Below are 15,206 nucleotides of genomic sequence, written 5' to 3'. Positions count from 1 at the left end.
TTTTTTACCGTATTTTTGTTTAGATCGGTGTTTTTTTTTACCGTACTTTTGTTTAGACACAATTTTGTTTTGTTGACTGTATTTTTGTTTAGACCGATTTTTTTTCACCGTATTTTTGCCTGGACTGGTATTTTGTTCATTGTAATTTTTAGTTGTAGTTAACATTTTACCAATCTTTACACAATTATGACTTTGTGTCTCAAAGTCACTTAACAAAAAGGTTTATATGAAAAACTTTTGGCTGATGTCAAGTCGCAAGCCAAAGTTTCGGCAACGTTCCTTAACACCTTTTTACGGGAAGGTGATGGTAAAAAAGAAACACAATACAAAAAGAAAAAAACCCATCTTTGTTAAAATAGAGATCATCCAGCAGTTCTTCACAATGCCCCAAATCCACGTCTGGTTTATGGAGAAACGTGTTTAGGATTTAATGTCTTCGCAACAGCCAGGGTCATAGGGGAATATGCAGTTTGTCTTTCGCTGTCGTTGTTATGGTGGCATCCTCGAAACTATGCACCCCTGGAAAATGTCATGGTAAAACCGAAGGTATGATGGAAGCTTTTTGATTGGTTTCGTTTTAAAAAAAACTTGACCTATCGCCAGGCTAATAAGAAACCTTTTTAGATTACATAGGAACGACATCCGACTTGAAAGCCTGTTAAAATTACCGTTTAGCTACTGCGCGATTCTTTTGATCTACGTCACAAGATTAAAAAAGTCCACTTGCATCATCCACAAGGTGGCGCGAACCGAGGTTTTGAGATTGTTACGACATACTTTAGGGGTGCAGAGAGCGTACGTAAGGATAACCCCTGGAATTACGAGAATGGTTTGGTGGTTAATAGCGTAGAAAGGGGTTCAGTTGGACAGATGGCCAATCTGATTCAGATCCTGAATTTGCAGTATTATCAGCAATATGAAAGTGACCCATAATGCCTGATTAATCTATAACAGGACTGTTACAAGGAACAAGAATGTCGAATGTCACGTTGTGGGACTGATATTGTTATCACGAGTGTTTGTTTGCGTTTCTGACGTTGCGATCACATTCAACCTCTATGTCAGGGTGTGCATTCGATATTGTAATCCTACTTATTCTCGGACCTGATGTAATTCCAAGTTTGCATATGCAATTTTGTTGGGATATAAACACTAAACTTTGTGAGAGATTAATGATCGCGTTGATTCGTGAGTAGAATCATTCATTAATAAATTTCGTTCTCTTTTTTTTTATTCTATTGATAATTACTTAAAATTTTAAACTTTAAATCGCGATTTCAAGTAATTGGTTCTTAAATGACGTTAGCTGTTAATAGGACCTTAAAGAAAATGAAACAAACTCGACTTTTCTCTTATTATTCTATATACGTTATCTACGAAATAAAGTACACATGGAAACAGATTTATTGTTATTGCAGTAGTGCGTAAACGTGGCAAAGCACATTTAGACACGTAGAATAGAGAAAGGTGTAAGAATGAGCACCTTCACACTGATTACACAAAAAAACACACAATAATATCGATATATATATAGATTGTAATATCATATCATAAAATAGAAAACATGAACGTACAGAAATAAACATACCATCTTCACAACATACAGCAAGACACACGAAGCCGTTCTTATTTTGATTGACACGCAAAAGGACGGACGTTTAAACAAACACATTTTAATATAGACCCAGTGTTCTTTCTTGTGGATATTCTGTGAATTAAAATTGATGGTGTTTTCCGGAAGAACGATGCTCCTTCGTCATTGTTGATTATCCCTCGCACATCCTGCAGACGTAGGTGTCACGACGTTCGTCCCCCAGTTCCACAGTAGCGTTCAGCTGACAGTCGATCAAAGTCTCATGTGCCGGGTTTACGTTAGTTTTCATCCGATACGAGTTCGTCATCGTTCTTTTATAAGTGCAAACAAACTTTAGAGCAAATCGAAATCTGGATCCGCTCAAACAATACAGGTAGAAGTTTGCACACCTGTTGATGTATAGGAGGTAGAACGATGCCGAATAGATTAAAATATCCACAGATTTAGCTTCGTCATCCTCTATTACCACATTAGACGTCACGCTTGTGTAAATCGAAAAAGGCAAAGTGCATATCACGATGGTTATAGAATCTGCCAATAGCATCATCAGAATCTGTCGTCTGCGGGACCTCGGATTTGTTGAAACCTGCGTCCTTGTTTCCACTTTTTTACTTCCGGTTCTGTAGTATACATTTGCCGCCTTTTGTACGATATATGACAACTTCACGTGTCGGAGAATGATGATGTTACTGATGATTATCACTGTAAACATTATGAAGAGAAAACAATGATGAATCCACGGCCAGATGAGACGCCAAAACATTACCATGTTTTTATTATTTGAAGAAATTTCACAGAGCTTGTATCTTTGTTTCTGTGACATTAGACCAGAAGTGAAAAGGAAATGAGCGTTTTTAATCATAGCCAATACAAGTAGTAACAATGACATATGTTTTGCACGAGAAACACTACACCATTTCTGAGCCTTCAGAGGAAATGTTATGGCGAGACTTCTTTCAAGTGTCATGGCAGCGGTCAATAAAATCCCAAGGTCACTACTTGTCCATCCGAAGAAGTTGAATGCTTTACACATAAAATGCGCGTTAATTCCTCTGTAAATGATCCACGGGAAGTTTGCATTAATCCAATGCACCGTCAACAAGAACAACAGACTGAAATTGTCAATAAATGCGTTGATTGCCATGTAAAATGATGTCGACAAAAACCGGAAGTACATACTGCGCATGACTTTGATGACAATACAGTTACAAATAGTGCCCATAACAACTAAAATTGGCGGGAAATAGAGATTAATTGCAGCCGAAATTTGATCTAATTCTCTGGAAAGGTTTGTTTCGTTATCACCTGCAGTGACGTTTAATTTAAGGACAGGTATGGTTTGAGTGCATAAACGTTTGTAATCAAAGCCGATCAATGTAGAATTGATTTCGGCCAATGCCTCGAATCGAACCATTGTTGTATACTTGTCTAACATTTGCTGATGTAACGATTTGTTAAAGATGGTAAATATCCAATCGTGTAAGAAATACTCCTGTTAAGCAGGGTATTGGTTTCATATCCGCTGCTCCTTTATGGAAATAGGATCGTCAAGCATAGCACATCCCATCAGCGATGCTTCGGCAGCGACAACTGGTGATTTACTGAAAATGCAAAACAAAATAAACGAATTATCAAAATCTGTGTAACATTAACACTATAAACACACTTCCTGTGAAATGATCTTTTTACGTATTGCCAAAACATCCTTGTTATTAAAATATCGTTATTTCACGGGACGTGCATTCATGGAACATATGTGCAAAATATATAATCGTCCGTTTAAGAGAGTTCTTAAACCTTTGTCATGGTAACCCTTTTTGCTGTAGAACATATCAATTTGGAATGCTCACTTATATTGATGGTATATCCGGGTCAGCTGTCAGATAATACCACCACAAAGACTTGCATCAATATTAAAACTCGTAATATATAGGACCAAAAGTTCTTTTAATAGTACTTAGGCCTAGCTATGTTACAAAATATCACAAAAACTATGTTAACATATTTTACCGATTCCAACTTTTGAAACATCCCTGATACTGACGAACATGTGTTATATCTACTATGTACCGATCAATAGTGAAACAGACCGTTATCCGAACTCACTCTAAAGAAACCCACAGGGATACGTTTTCGCTTGAAAATCAATGAACATAATGTTTTATTACCTTGAAACGGCGATATTCACAATTTGGACTCTTTCTTAATCCTGTCGTTGTAAACATTGTTCAGAAAAAAGCATTTTCTAATACACTAATCGAAATTTAGAAATAAATCCGGATTTGCCCCGCATTTCTACTGGGCAATTGACTATTTAAAAAAACTTTCTTCAAACCGAGAAATTAAAGTCCGAATATCTTTATATCAAATAACAATCCAGTCATTTTTGCGCCTTGAAAAGAATTCCGTGTTTCAGAAAGCTCATATGTAATAAACCGATGTGTCCGTGTTTTGTATGTGTTGGTAATAGGCATCCAAGACACGCTGTGATCTAGGTGCCACACAACACATTGGCTACTCCCTTTTCCCATGCGCATGTTGTAATTGTCAACGTACGCACCTATAAGACTAAGCGTTACAGATGTTGCCATTGCTGATACTGTCACGTCTCACAACTACAGTAGAATTTTTCATGTATCGATCTTAGAGCGCTGGTGTTCAGTATGATAAGTCTGGCTATGATTGATAGGAGTGTTTCCCTTAGCGGTAGTCATCGGTGTTATATGATACCCCCAACTGCCGCCTCCGTGATCACAAATCTCATTTAACTTAGGTATCGTTTTCAAATAACTGTTGTCTGCTGTTTGGATCTGTAAATAGTATTTAAAAAGTCGCTGGCGAGAAATCTACTACAGGGATCTTGCAGTATATTTAGAAATCGGGTTGAGTTGGGCGCCTGTAAAATTAGTGGCTTCAGGCATATTGACATCGCGAAACATTGATCTACAACCCCCGCTGAGAATTTGTTTCTTTAATGTTTTATATTGTTTTACGGCCAGCAGACAATTTGATTCATTCAGGGCCATACAAACACTATACATAGGCGTTCACAAAAAGGTTGAAATGCTCAAAAAATGCAAAAATCACCAATACCAAACGAATTGGCGACATATTATATCAATTTGTAGTACAGGTACATTTATTGTAAATGACGGGAAAACTTATATCATACTTTCATAGTCGGTACATTATAGAAATTCTGTTACACATTTGTGTTTAATCGACACATTCAATCATAAAATGTTCGACTGTAAATGGTTGAAAACAAATATAATACCAATGTTGACCTTCTTCTCGAACAATGTAAGCGTACGTAAACTTGGTATGGCCTATACTTAGACGTGAGGGGAAAACTTTGTTCTATCTGCGGTCTGCTTTACTTGTTGGTTGCACATGTTTAATTTGACCGGTCGGAATGCTGTTCTGGGTGCCTTCGGCATGTTATTTCAGTGAGATAGCACTATAAAGTCGGCATCAGATCCGCGCTAATATAAGGAGGCAAGTATAACAACATACCCTTGCACGCTTACACAACACACATGGAGGCATGTCTTTAAATGACCTTAGCTGTTAATAGGACGTTGAACAAAATAAAATCAAACCAAACCAAACATGTACCCAGGTTAGATTGAATTGCAAATACCTCTTCACACCATTTATATTGTAAATTTGAATTAACAGAATTTGCCATTAAATGACTAAAATCAGAGCTACATAGTTTAATAGATGAATTGGCTTGGTTATATTTTGTTTCACATCCAATTTACAGCAGCATATTGTTTTCTTGATTTCATCAAACTCAGATTAACTACATTTGTTTCAGCCGAGAAGATAGAGGCATTGGTAAGTAAACACAAGAAAGAAGTTTCATATATAATAGCACTTGTTGGTGCTACATTCTCCGCGACCTCAAAAGTCTACAAAGAGTAAGAGCTCATCTAATAAATCGGGGGACAACGTTAAAATGAAGCCGATTGATCCCTTAAATAATTCCAGGTTTACTGCCGATTTTTTGGTAACGTGACTAAATATTGAAAAACTACCCCATTGAAGGCCAAACATGGATAAACTCTCCTCACTAAACATTGATGTACTGTCCTTACTGATGACGCATGACCTAACGCCCTTACTGCCCATGTAAGAGTATTAGGACAGCGATATACTGCTCCCACTGATCACCCTGAAGAGACAACATATTTATGTATTGTTCCAATGATAGGACCAATCATTTTGAACTCTACTCATCGGACGGACTAAATACTGGTATTTTTACCCCACTGAAACAAACTAGAACTGTAAACCAAAGGCTTACTAGTAGACCTTTCTCATTTTGAGGTAGACCGAGCACGGAGCGTGGAGACAGACACCTAGAATAGCAGATTTAGGGAACATCTCAAAACCATTTGTTATTCAGAACGTGCACACCTCGACAAACCCTTTATGAAGCTTTTTTGATGTTATCACAGCGTATGTATCACCCATATAAAATATTAGTCTGTTTCTATTGCATGAAAATATTACCAACGCCGTTAATTTAAACCGAAATTAGGATAGGACATACAATTTTATAGATTTCTAAGTCCGTTTTGGTTCGACAGGTAACACAGAACCATATATGAAGGCCTGGTTTTCTATACCTCCGTTACTTATATTAGGTTTAAACTAAATCTACATTTTGAACACGTAGTGAAGTGACATGGAGAAGGTGACCGGGTTGGGGGTGGGGGTGGTGGGGTGGTGGAGGGGGTTATTAGAAACCTCTAAGCCATGGGTAATTTCATGATTTAGTAGCATGATAAAGATTGATAATTTCTTATTCATATTTTTGTTTTTATCTATCTATCTATCTATCTATATGTTATACTCCACAGAGACCAAAACAGCATTATTACGTATTACACTAATAAAGTAAAGAAGTAACTCGTCACTTTACCGTTGTATTTATTTTATTGTCTAGGATTCATTATTTCTAATCAGCGTCGTCTGATGATGCGTACCGAATACTTTTAGGAGTTTTGGATTTTTTTTAGTTAACAGTTTTTTGGTACTGGCGTTGGTTTTCTAGCATAATTGGTGCCAAATTATCTTTCTTTTTTTCCTTTTTCGGTGGAGCTGTGCTGGTCTCCACCTCGTCCTCAGAAGGCAACGACATCGCAATTGTGATGTCTACCTTCTGCGGTTCACGGAAGTATCATGAAGAATTTTATGATAAAAGTGCTAAATTTGAACTTTGATTTAATAAAATCATTATATTCGTTATTTGGCGTTTTTTAACCTATAAACTTTCATTCAATCTATACCATCGTGTGACATAAATATAATTAATATCCTGGAACTATATGTGTAAATTGTTTCTCATGAACTTGTGTCAATTTAGATATATTCCATTTATGAAGCCTTTCCTTTAAAGTCGACATGTGTCATTGTTGTCAGATTAACTCATGCATTTACTTTGTCCATCTTATACCATATATCTTTTAAATGGCTCGCATATGTTAAAGATATTTTTTCTCAAACTGGCCTGAACTATGTGTGGTACTATCAATCTACACGTTCTTTTTCAAAAGACGAAATTAAGAAGCTTGTGAAAAGTAGACTGAAGGATCAATTTATACAGAAATGGTTTGATAATATTCTTAACTCCTCTAGAGGACAAACATATTCAATATTAAAGACAAAGTTTGAACAAGAAAAATATTTAATTAAACTTAATACAAATGATAGGAAAATAATGTGTAAATTCCGTTCTTGCAATATGCATTTACCCATAGAAAAAGGAAGATGGTTAGGTATTCCTCGTCAAGAAAGAACCTGTACATTATGTAATTTGTACATTGGAGATGAATTTCATTACTTATTTATATGTGAAAGTGTTTTAGTTAAATGTCTAAGAGAGAAATATATACCAAAATATTATTTCACTTATCCAAGTCAATTAAAAATGCAAGGATTGTTTAATATATTTAATGTAAAAATTTACACAAAACTTTGTAAATTCATAGAAAAGCTTGAAAAAATATTAACTTAATTTCTGTACCATTTGTGTACTTCTATATGTATCTATGCTATGTACAATGTTGTAATTGTGTACATCACACGCCATGTATCATACTTACTATATGTATGTGACCTCTTGTTACACACGTAAGTGTGTCGGAGTGAATAAATAAAACTTAAACTTCAACTTGATTATATTACGTAACAGGATTAACTGGTCATACCAATTCAGACACTGCATTCAGTCTCAGACAAAGGACAGCTAAATTAGCTTACCTGGTCGGGTACGGCCGAAGTCTGAAAGGCCGATTGCTATGAATGACAGATGTCACTCAAACTAAATACTTAATTGCTTTTGTGTAAATGTACTTAGGACACGATTACGATTTGTAACTTCAGTTAGGAACTAGGCATCGGACTGTACGGGTGTGTTTTTGGATACTCCAGAAATCACCCACCGACATCTTGGGATTCTACTTTCAAACTACACATTACAACGAATGCATACATAAAGGGGTTGAATAGAGATTGATATTTAACTTTAATACCAGTAATATATTTAACTTTAATACCAGTAATACTATGGCGGAAAATTGCCCATATTTCCCCAAGTCGGCACTTATGAGAACGGATATATGAATTTTTGAACTGCTGAGATATTAAGTATTGTTAATATGATACTGCAAATATAGCCATATTCACTATTTCTATGAAAGTAATTGGGTATCCCAGACTTTAAAAAAATACTTTCCAACACTTTCCTATCCGAGGACCCACTTTTGAATTAACTTTTTGATTTCTTGATATACACACCTCGTATGCCGGAAAAGTTTCTTTAAACTGCGACAGGTGTTTCTTGGGTAAAAACAGTTTGTATTTCCATATACGTCAATGTCCGTTGTAGCCGAATGTGTAACGCAGTTAACTTGTGACCTTAAATTATGCTGTTTGCAATAATATATTCTCAGACACAGGATTCCGATAGAGCTACCTGTATAGAAATACCTAAGGACGCTTCATGGCAGGGTACACGGTGGCACGCGAGCACTAGCGGATCACACCTTTGGATAAAAATAGTCATAGCAACCCGCCATAGCTCTTTACATTTTTTTTAATTGTATATTCGTATTTCTTAGTTATCTTAATCATTTAAGGTTTCCATTATCGTCCTTTCAAACCACATTCATGGAAAACTTAACTTCATCTGGATGATTGCTGCTAGGGAAGTCTTGTGTTATGCGCAAGGAGAAGCGTCAAAATGATACTGATCCTATTCCGTTCATACAGCTGTAGCCCTATGAATGCAATTTCGCCTGTTAGTCTCTTCATATGATATCGCTGCATAAATTCACATTTAAAGTAATGAAGCTGTAAACGGTCAATGGGAAAGAATGATGAATTCATTATGTAGGCAATCTCGCTATCCTCCGTTCCCTTTCTAAGGAGAGACAGCTTGGTTGATAATCTGTCTCGTAGCTGTTTCATGGTGGATTTTTCGTATAAACCACGCGTTTTTTGTGGAAGAAGAGACGAATTTCCTTGAATTTCGCCAATTATTTCGTAACCAAGAGCAGGGATTCTTTTGATAGGCACGAAGCATGATAAGTTCCTGGCAGTCAAACAAAACAAGTATCATCAATCTGATATGAAGGGAAACGAATGACAGATTCCTTTTATCATATTATACAAAGTAAACTGTATAATTGTGATCTGAAACGAATATTTTGCACTTGGCTGCCTCTGAAACGATGAAAATTGTGACTGCTTCATAATGACTTGACGTCACATTGATGGTTACGTCATTTCCGGAGTGATGGCTTTATGACACTGCATAACACGGTATTCATGTGATAAATTTGGATATGATATTTGTAAATTGACTAGTAATTTAATCTTGATTATTTCCCCGATGAAATACTTTTTCTGGTCATCTCCCATAATATCAAAATGATCAACACAAAAATGATGACGTCATATAACGCAGTGTTTTGGCAAGGTATTTGTAATTCCAAATTCTGATTGGGAGAGGTTACTCGGCGATGAAATAACAGTGATATGTTGCGATTTCTGCAAAATTGTATTTTTGTATGAATAATCAATTATTCATTATTATCTCTACTATAAAAATGAGTTGAGTGTGATTCTAAAATCAATTTTAAGGTGGTTTTACGAGTCACCAAAACGACGCTCAAATTCTCACACATTTGCTAACCATCGGACCAAATTTGGAATTAGATTTCCTGGATAATTGTTTGATTCTTGGCGACAACATATTCCCCAACAGATATCCTATCATGACGCCATTTCGCAAGCAACCAATCAGACAAGCTCCCCAGAATGTGCAGAACAAATATCTGCACCTTGACGCTATCATGAATAGGCATCGCGTAAGCCTGGAACATTTTATTCGTAAAATGAAAATGTATCGTGTCATCGGAATTCTGTGGCGCAACCCATGATTGTACATTTCTGCTACAGTTGACATTTGTGCAGCTCTTGCTGTGAGGCGACAAAGACTTTTCCAGTAGTGGTAATTGATATCTTACAGTGTATAAAAGTCTTGAACATATATGCGTCTCCATAGAATATTACCTGTTCCTTTACCTGACGTACGGGACATGTGTTTGACTCCACTACACAATGATCTTTCTATGAATAAAATTATTTTTTGAGATGACCTCCATGTTTGCTTGTGTTAGTGTCCGTCTCCGCTCTCCGCACTCGGTCTTCCTCAAAATGAGAAATGTCTAGCATTCTGGGGAGCTTGTCTGATTTGTTGCTTGCGAAATGGCGTCATGATAGGATATATGTTGGGGAATATCTTGTCGCCAAGAATCAAACAATTATCCAGGAAATCTATTTCCAAATTTGGTCCGATGGTTGGCAATTGTGTAAGAATTTGAGCGTCGTTTTGGTGACTCGAAAAACCACCTTAAAATTGATTTTAGAATCACACTCAACTCATTTTATAGTAGAGATAGACTATTTTTATAATAGAGGGATAGAAAACCAGGCCTTCATATATGGTTCTGTGTTACCTGTCGAACCAAAACGGTCTTAAGAAATCTATAAAATTGTATGCCCTATCCTAATTTCGGTTTAAATTAACGGCGTTGGTAATATTTTCATGCAATAGAAACAGACTAATATTTTATATGGGTCATACATACGCTGTGATAACATCAAAAAAGCTTCATAAAGGGTTTGTCGAGGTGTGCACGTTTTGCATAAGAAATGGTTTTGAGATGTTCCCTAAATTTGCTATTCTAGGTGTCTGTCTCCCCGCTCCGTGCTTGGTCTACCTCAAAATGAGAAAGGTCTAGTACTCCCCGCTCCCATATAAACTAGGACTGTAAACCATAGGCTTACTAGTACTCCCCGCTCCCGTATACACTAGAACTGTAAACCAAAGGCTAAATAATACTCCCAACCCCTATAAACTAGGACTGTAAACCAAAGGCTTACTAATACTCCCCGCTCCCCTATAAAATAGGACTATAAGCTAAAGGTTTACTAATACTTCCCGCTCCCCTATAAACTAGGAATATAAGCTAAAGCCTAACTAATACTCCCCGCTCCCGTATAAACTAGAACTGTAAACCAAAAGCTTACTAATACTCCCCGCCCCCATATAAACTAGGACTATAAGCTAAGGCTAACTAGTATTCCCCGCTCCCCTATAAACTAGGACTATAAGCTAAAGGCTAAATAGTACTCCCCGCTCCCCTATACATTAGTACTTTAAACGAAAGGCTTACTAAAGGCTTACTAGTACTCCCAGCTCCAATATAAACCAGAACTGTAAANAAGGCTTACTAATACTCCCCGCTCCCCTATAAACTAGGACTGTAAATCAAAGGCTTACTAATACTCCCCGCTCCCCTATAAACTAGGACTGTAAACGAAAGGCTTACTAATACTCCCCGCTCTCCTATACACTAGGACTGTAAACGAAAGGCTTACTAATACTCCCCGCTCCCCTATAAACTAGGACTGTAAATCAAAGGCTTACTAATACTCCCCGCTCCCCTATAAACTAGGACTGTAAATCAAAGGCTTACTAGTACTCCCTGCTCCCCTATAAACTCGGACTATGAGCTAAAGGCTAACTAATATTCCCCGCTCCTATATAAACTAGGACTGTAAGGTAAAGGCTAACTAAGGCAAAGTTTTACAAAGTCATCCATAGTCTCCCACCAGGAATGATTTCTTTATATACCTGGCTGTCACGTGTATCAGTATATAGGTAACCGGCATACTTACTATACTCTTCGTGCCAAAACAAAACTTCCATGCCAAATCTTGTTAGTCCAGGCGAACTAACATAAGATATGCCACACACGCTCTTTTCAGCGACAGTTAGAAATGAGACCAGAATAGACGTAGATTGAAATTATGGCTCAGAACGACAAGTATATATATTGCAAAACTAACAAGAGTTGAACAGCAGATGTATTACATTACACTAGGGGGTGCGATAGACAAAGGCACATACGAAGTCCTCAACATTCACATTCAACAGTAATGAAGCGACATGCTTGATTGATTGATTTTATTAAATCTGAACACTATGTTCCAATATAATAGAAATATGACCGTAGATTATTCGTAGCTAAAACATATGTTTAAAACACTAAATTAACATAACACTAACAACAGCGAGAAATATTAATATATTCAATATGTCATCGTTCAATACTTAAAGTTTTCACAGCTGTTAACATGCATACATAATTTTTCCAAAATTATAGATGACACTGGTCATTTCTTACTCATAAACTCCGTAATTTAACTGCGACAAATATATACAGTAATGCTGACATCATTTCAGTTAGCCAGCTGCCGTCTGAATGTTAAAATATGTCCTTATTAATAAAATTACTTTATATGGGGGTTAACAGTCAATGTCCTGTGAATACGACTGCCTATGGAAACACCGCCGAGCACAATGGAAACAAGTATTGCAATGGACCTGTAGATAAATGTTTGATTAATGACCCCAAGGAAAAGCTCCCCCACCCCAATTCTGCAGTGTGTTTGTTTGGCGTTTAACGTCCCCGCAACAGCCAGGGTCATACGTGGATGGGCGTCTATGGAGAAACCGCCGGAAAGAGAAAGTATAGAGAAAAAAAGAAGACAGGAAAGACAGCAAACGAAAAAATCTCAAGAGTTGCATTGTGGGTAGAAGATAAATGTTTGTCTCTTCTATGTCCCCTTCGTAAATGACGCAGACAACCCTCGAGTCTGTATGGGCCCTAACATTAGTCGCCTTTTTGCGATACACATGCAGAGTGATACAACAGTTCTATTCTTGGTTTCCTCAATGTCCCCTAAAAAGAAGACAAGGAAGAAATCATCCCCGGTTTAGCAGCCCCCCCCCCCACATTGGTCGCCTCTGATACTATCATGCTGTGGGATACAGCAGGTCTCTTCTTTCCCCGAACTTGCGCGCGTTCTGATTCTGCAGCTAGATTAATTGATCATCGGATTCCTACCGGCCCATAAACACAGTAGACGTCATTAGGACCACTAAAAGGTAGATAAAACACCCAAAAGGAAATGACGTCAAACTCACAAAAGGTAAAAAGGCAAATGTCAACTAACTTGAAAAGCAAAAGTGGCCACGGTTGGTTATATCTTTTTGAAAAGACCAAGAGAATTTAGGTAGGTCAGAATTGTTGCTATATTGACCTTTTCGAAGAGAGATTTTATTATATTTGTTTTATTACTAAAACCATTTTCTCGCGTTGGCTGAAGGTCAATGAATCAAATAACAAGTGTTTTACTGTGATTTGGACAGGGACCATATGTGTCCCTGCAATTACAACTGCTTAATACAGTCCTCTCGATATACTACTGTCACAAGTCGATATGTATCTTCCGTAGTTCCAGATTAATTAACCTGAAAAAGACAAGTGCAGATACCAGGTTCGTCTGTTTATTTATTCTTCTCGACACAGTAAAACGTGTTTTTGTCGAACGTGCTATAATCGAATACAGCGGTTGACTTGAATGTTTGCCTCGGTCCCGATGCTTTGCCCTCTTTATATCAGTAAATTTAGCATGGTTGTCTCGCACACTACATTCGGATGTAGTGGTTGTGTCGAGAATATATTTCAGTTCCTACGTTAGCAATCATACTAAACTTTCCCCCGCTTAAGTCGAATGTTCGAAGGTGCCAATTTAACTAGGGTAAATGTTTCGGCAGCAATGACTAGGTCCCGATCAGCCAGCCATGATGATAACAATTGTTATTTACCCATTCAGTGCGACAATCGAACGACATCCCAATTTCTTTGTTTACACAGGTGAACAAGGGTAGACTTAAGAGTTTGCACGCTTTGAACAATAATAGCTTTGATGAGTTAACCTGAAAAATATTGCTGTTGTTATCGAGGTGGTAGAAGAAGAACAAAATAAGCGATAAATACAAGTATCGCACGCACGGTTATGCAAATATACGTCACTTTAACCTGTTAATTTACTTGCAGTTTGATAAATAATCGCAATGTTTAATCGTGATAATGCAAATATATAAGTGAAAGTTATTTTACCGTAAAACTTATTTATTTTGTGCGGAACAGAGTGAATACACCTATTTTCGGTTAATTTTTTGGTTGAATGATTATTTATCGATCGTTTGATTGACTGATTATCGATTGACTATTTCATTGTTAGGTTGATGAATTGGTTCATTGAATTTTTGATTACTTCGTCGTTTTATGATAAACTAATCTATTGATTGGTTTAGTTTGGTTTAATTTTGTTAAACGTCCTGTGAACAGTCAAGGTCATTTTAGGACGTGCCTCCATGTGTGTAGTGTATGCATGCTTGTGTGTTTGCATGTTGGTGGCAGGGCATGTTGTTGTTTTTGCCTCTTTGTGACAGCACGGATCTGATGTCGACTTTAGAGTGCTACCTCATTAAAATATCAGGCTTAAGACATCTGTTGAAAGGATTAGATGTTTGAATGACGGCTGAACTAATTGATTGACTTTCTGTCTACAACAAGAAATGATTGTGTGTTTCATGGTAGTAACGCGAGGAAATTGTTTGTTCAACTTCCTGTAAAATTGGAAAGAAACCGAGCAAGAAAATGAAAGAATGGAAATTCAATTTTTGTTCCGAAAACCTCGATTTCCGCGCACCAAAGGTTAAGTACTGTTTCCCCTTTGACGTGGAAATACTAAAGCAGTATCACAAATATTAAATTAAAATATTGAGGTTATTCGTTTTTACTTTATTATATGGTGAAGCAATATATTTCTAGTATGTTAATAATAGAACAAGCCTAATAGGCAATCAAGTTTTTGCGTTTAAGTAAGTTTCACTGAAAGTATAAGTGCTACACCAACCAAACCTGGACCATAGATGCATCTTAGGTTGTACATCTCTACCCATGCATCAAATGCGTAATGCGGCCTCGCTTTCATGGTCCATTGACTTTGCCAGCATCTCCATCAACATCAAGTTTTTGCGTTTAAGTTAGTTTCTCTGAAACTATCACTGCTAGACCAACCAACCCTAACGTGTGCATTGATGGTCAAAGCGGGGTAGAGGCGAGACATATCAATCCGAATGGCTTGTTTTATAATAAACAGTTCAATCAGTGTA

At 37.0% G+C, this 15,206-nt stretch overlaps 2 protein-coding genes across 2 annotated transcripts in view; both read right to left on the bottom strand.

Moving 5' to 3' along the window:
* Positions 1-1,559: 1,559 nt before the first annotated feature.
* Positions 1,560-3,038, bottom strand: LOC110462760 (probable G-protein coupled receptor B0563.6). Its single transcript, XM_021516909.1, has one exon. It carries the CDS (start codon positions 3,027-3,029, stop codon positions 1,767-1,769), a length of 1,263 nt encoding a protein of 420 aa, XP_021372584.1. The 5' UTR covers positions 3,030-3,038; the 3' UTR covers positions 1,560-1,766.
* Positions 3,039-3,112: 74 nt separating this feature from the next.
* Positions 3,113-15,206, bottom strand: part of LOC110462759 (gamma-butyrobetaine dioxygenase-like) — a 32,582-nt gene continuing 20,488 nt past the window's right edge. Inside the window, exon 14 of the mRNA XM_021516907.1 lies at positions 3,113-3,195. Coding sequence (XP_021372582.1) covers positions 3,193-3,195 — 3 coding nt within the window. The 3' untranslated portion in view covers positions 3,113-3,192. The remainder of the gene's footprint in view (positions 3,196-15,206) is intronic.

Source organism: Mizuhopecten yessoensis, unplaced genomic scaffold, assembly GCF_002113885.1.
Source record: "Mizuhopecten yessoensis strain PY_sf001 unplaced genomic scaffold, ASM211388v2 scaffold10829, whole genome shotgun sequence".
Lineage (NCBI taxonomy): Eukaryota > Metazoa > Mollusca > Bivalvia > Pectinida > Pectinidae > Mizuhopecten > Mizuhopecten yessoensis.
This window is presented reverse-complemented; position numbering and strand designations above follow the sequence as displayed.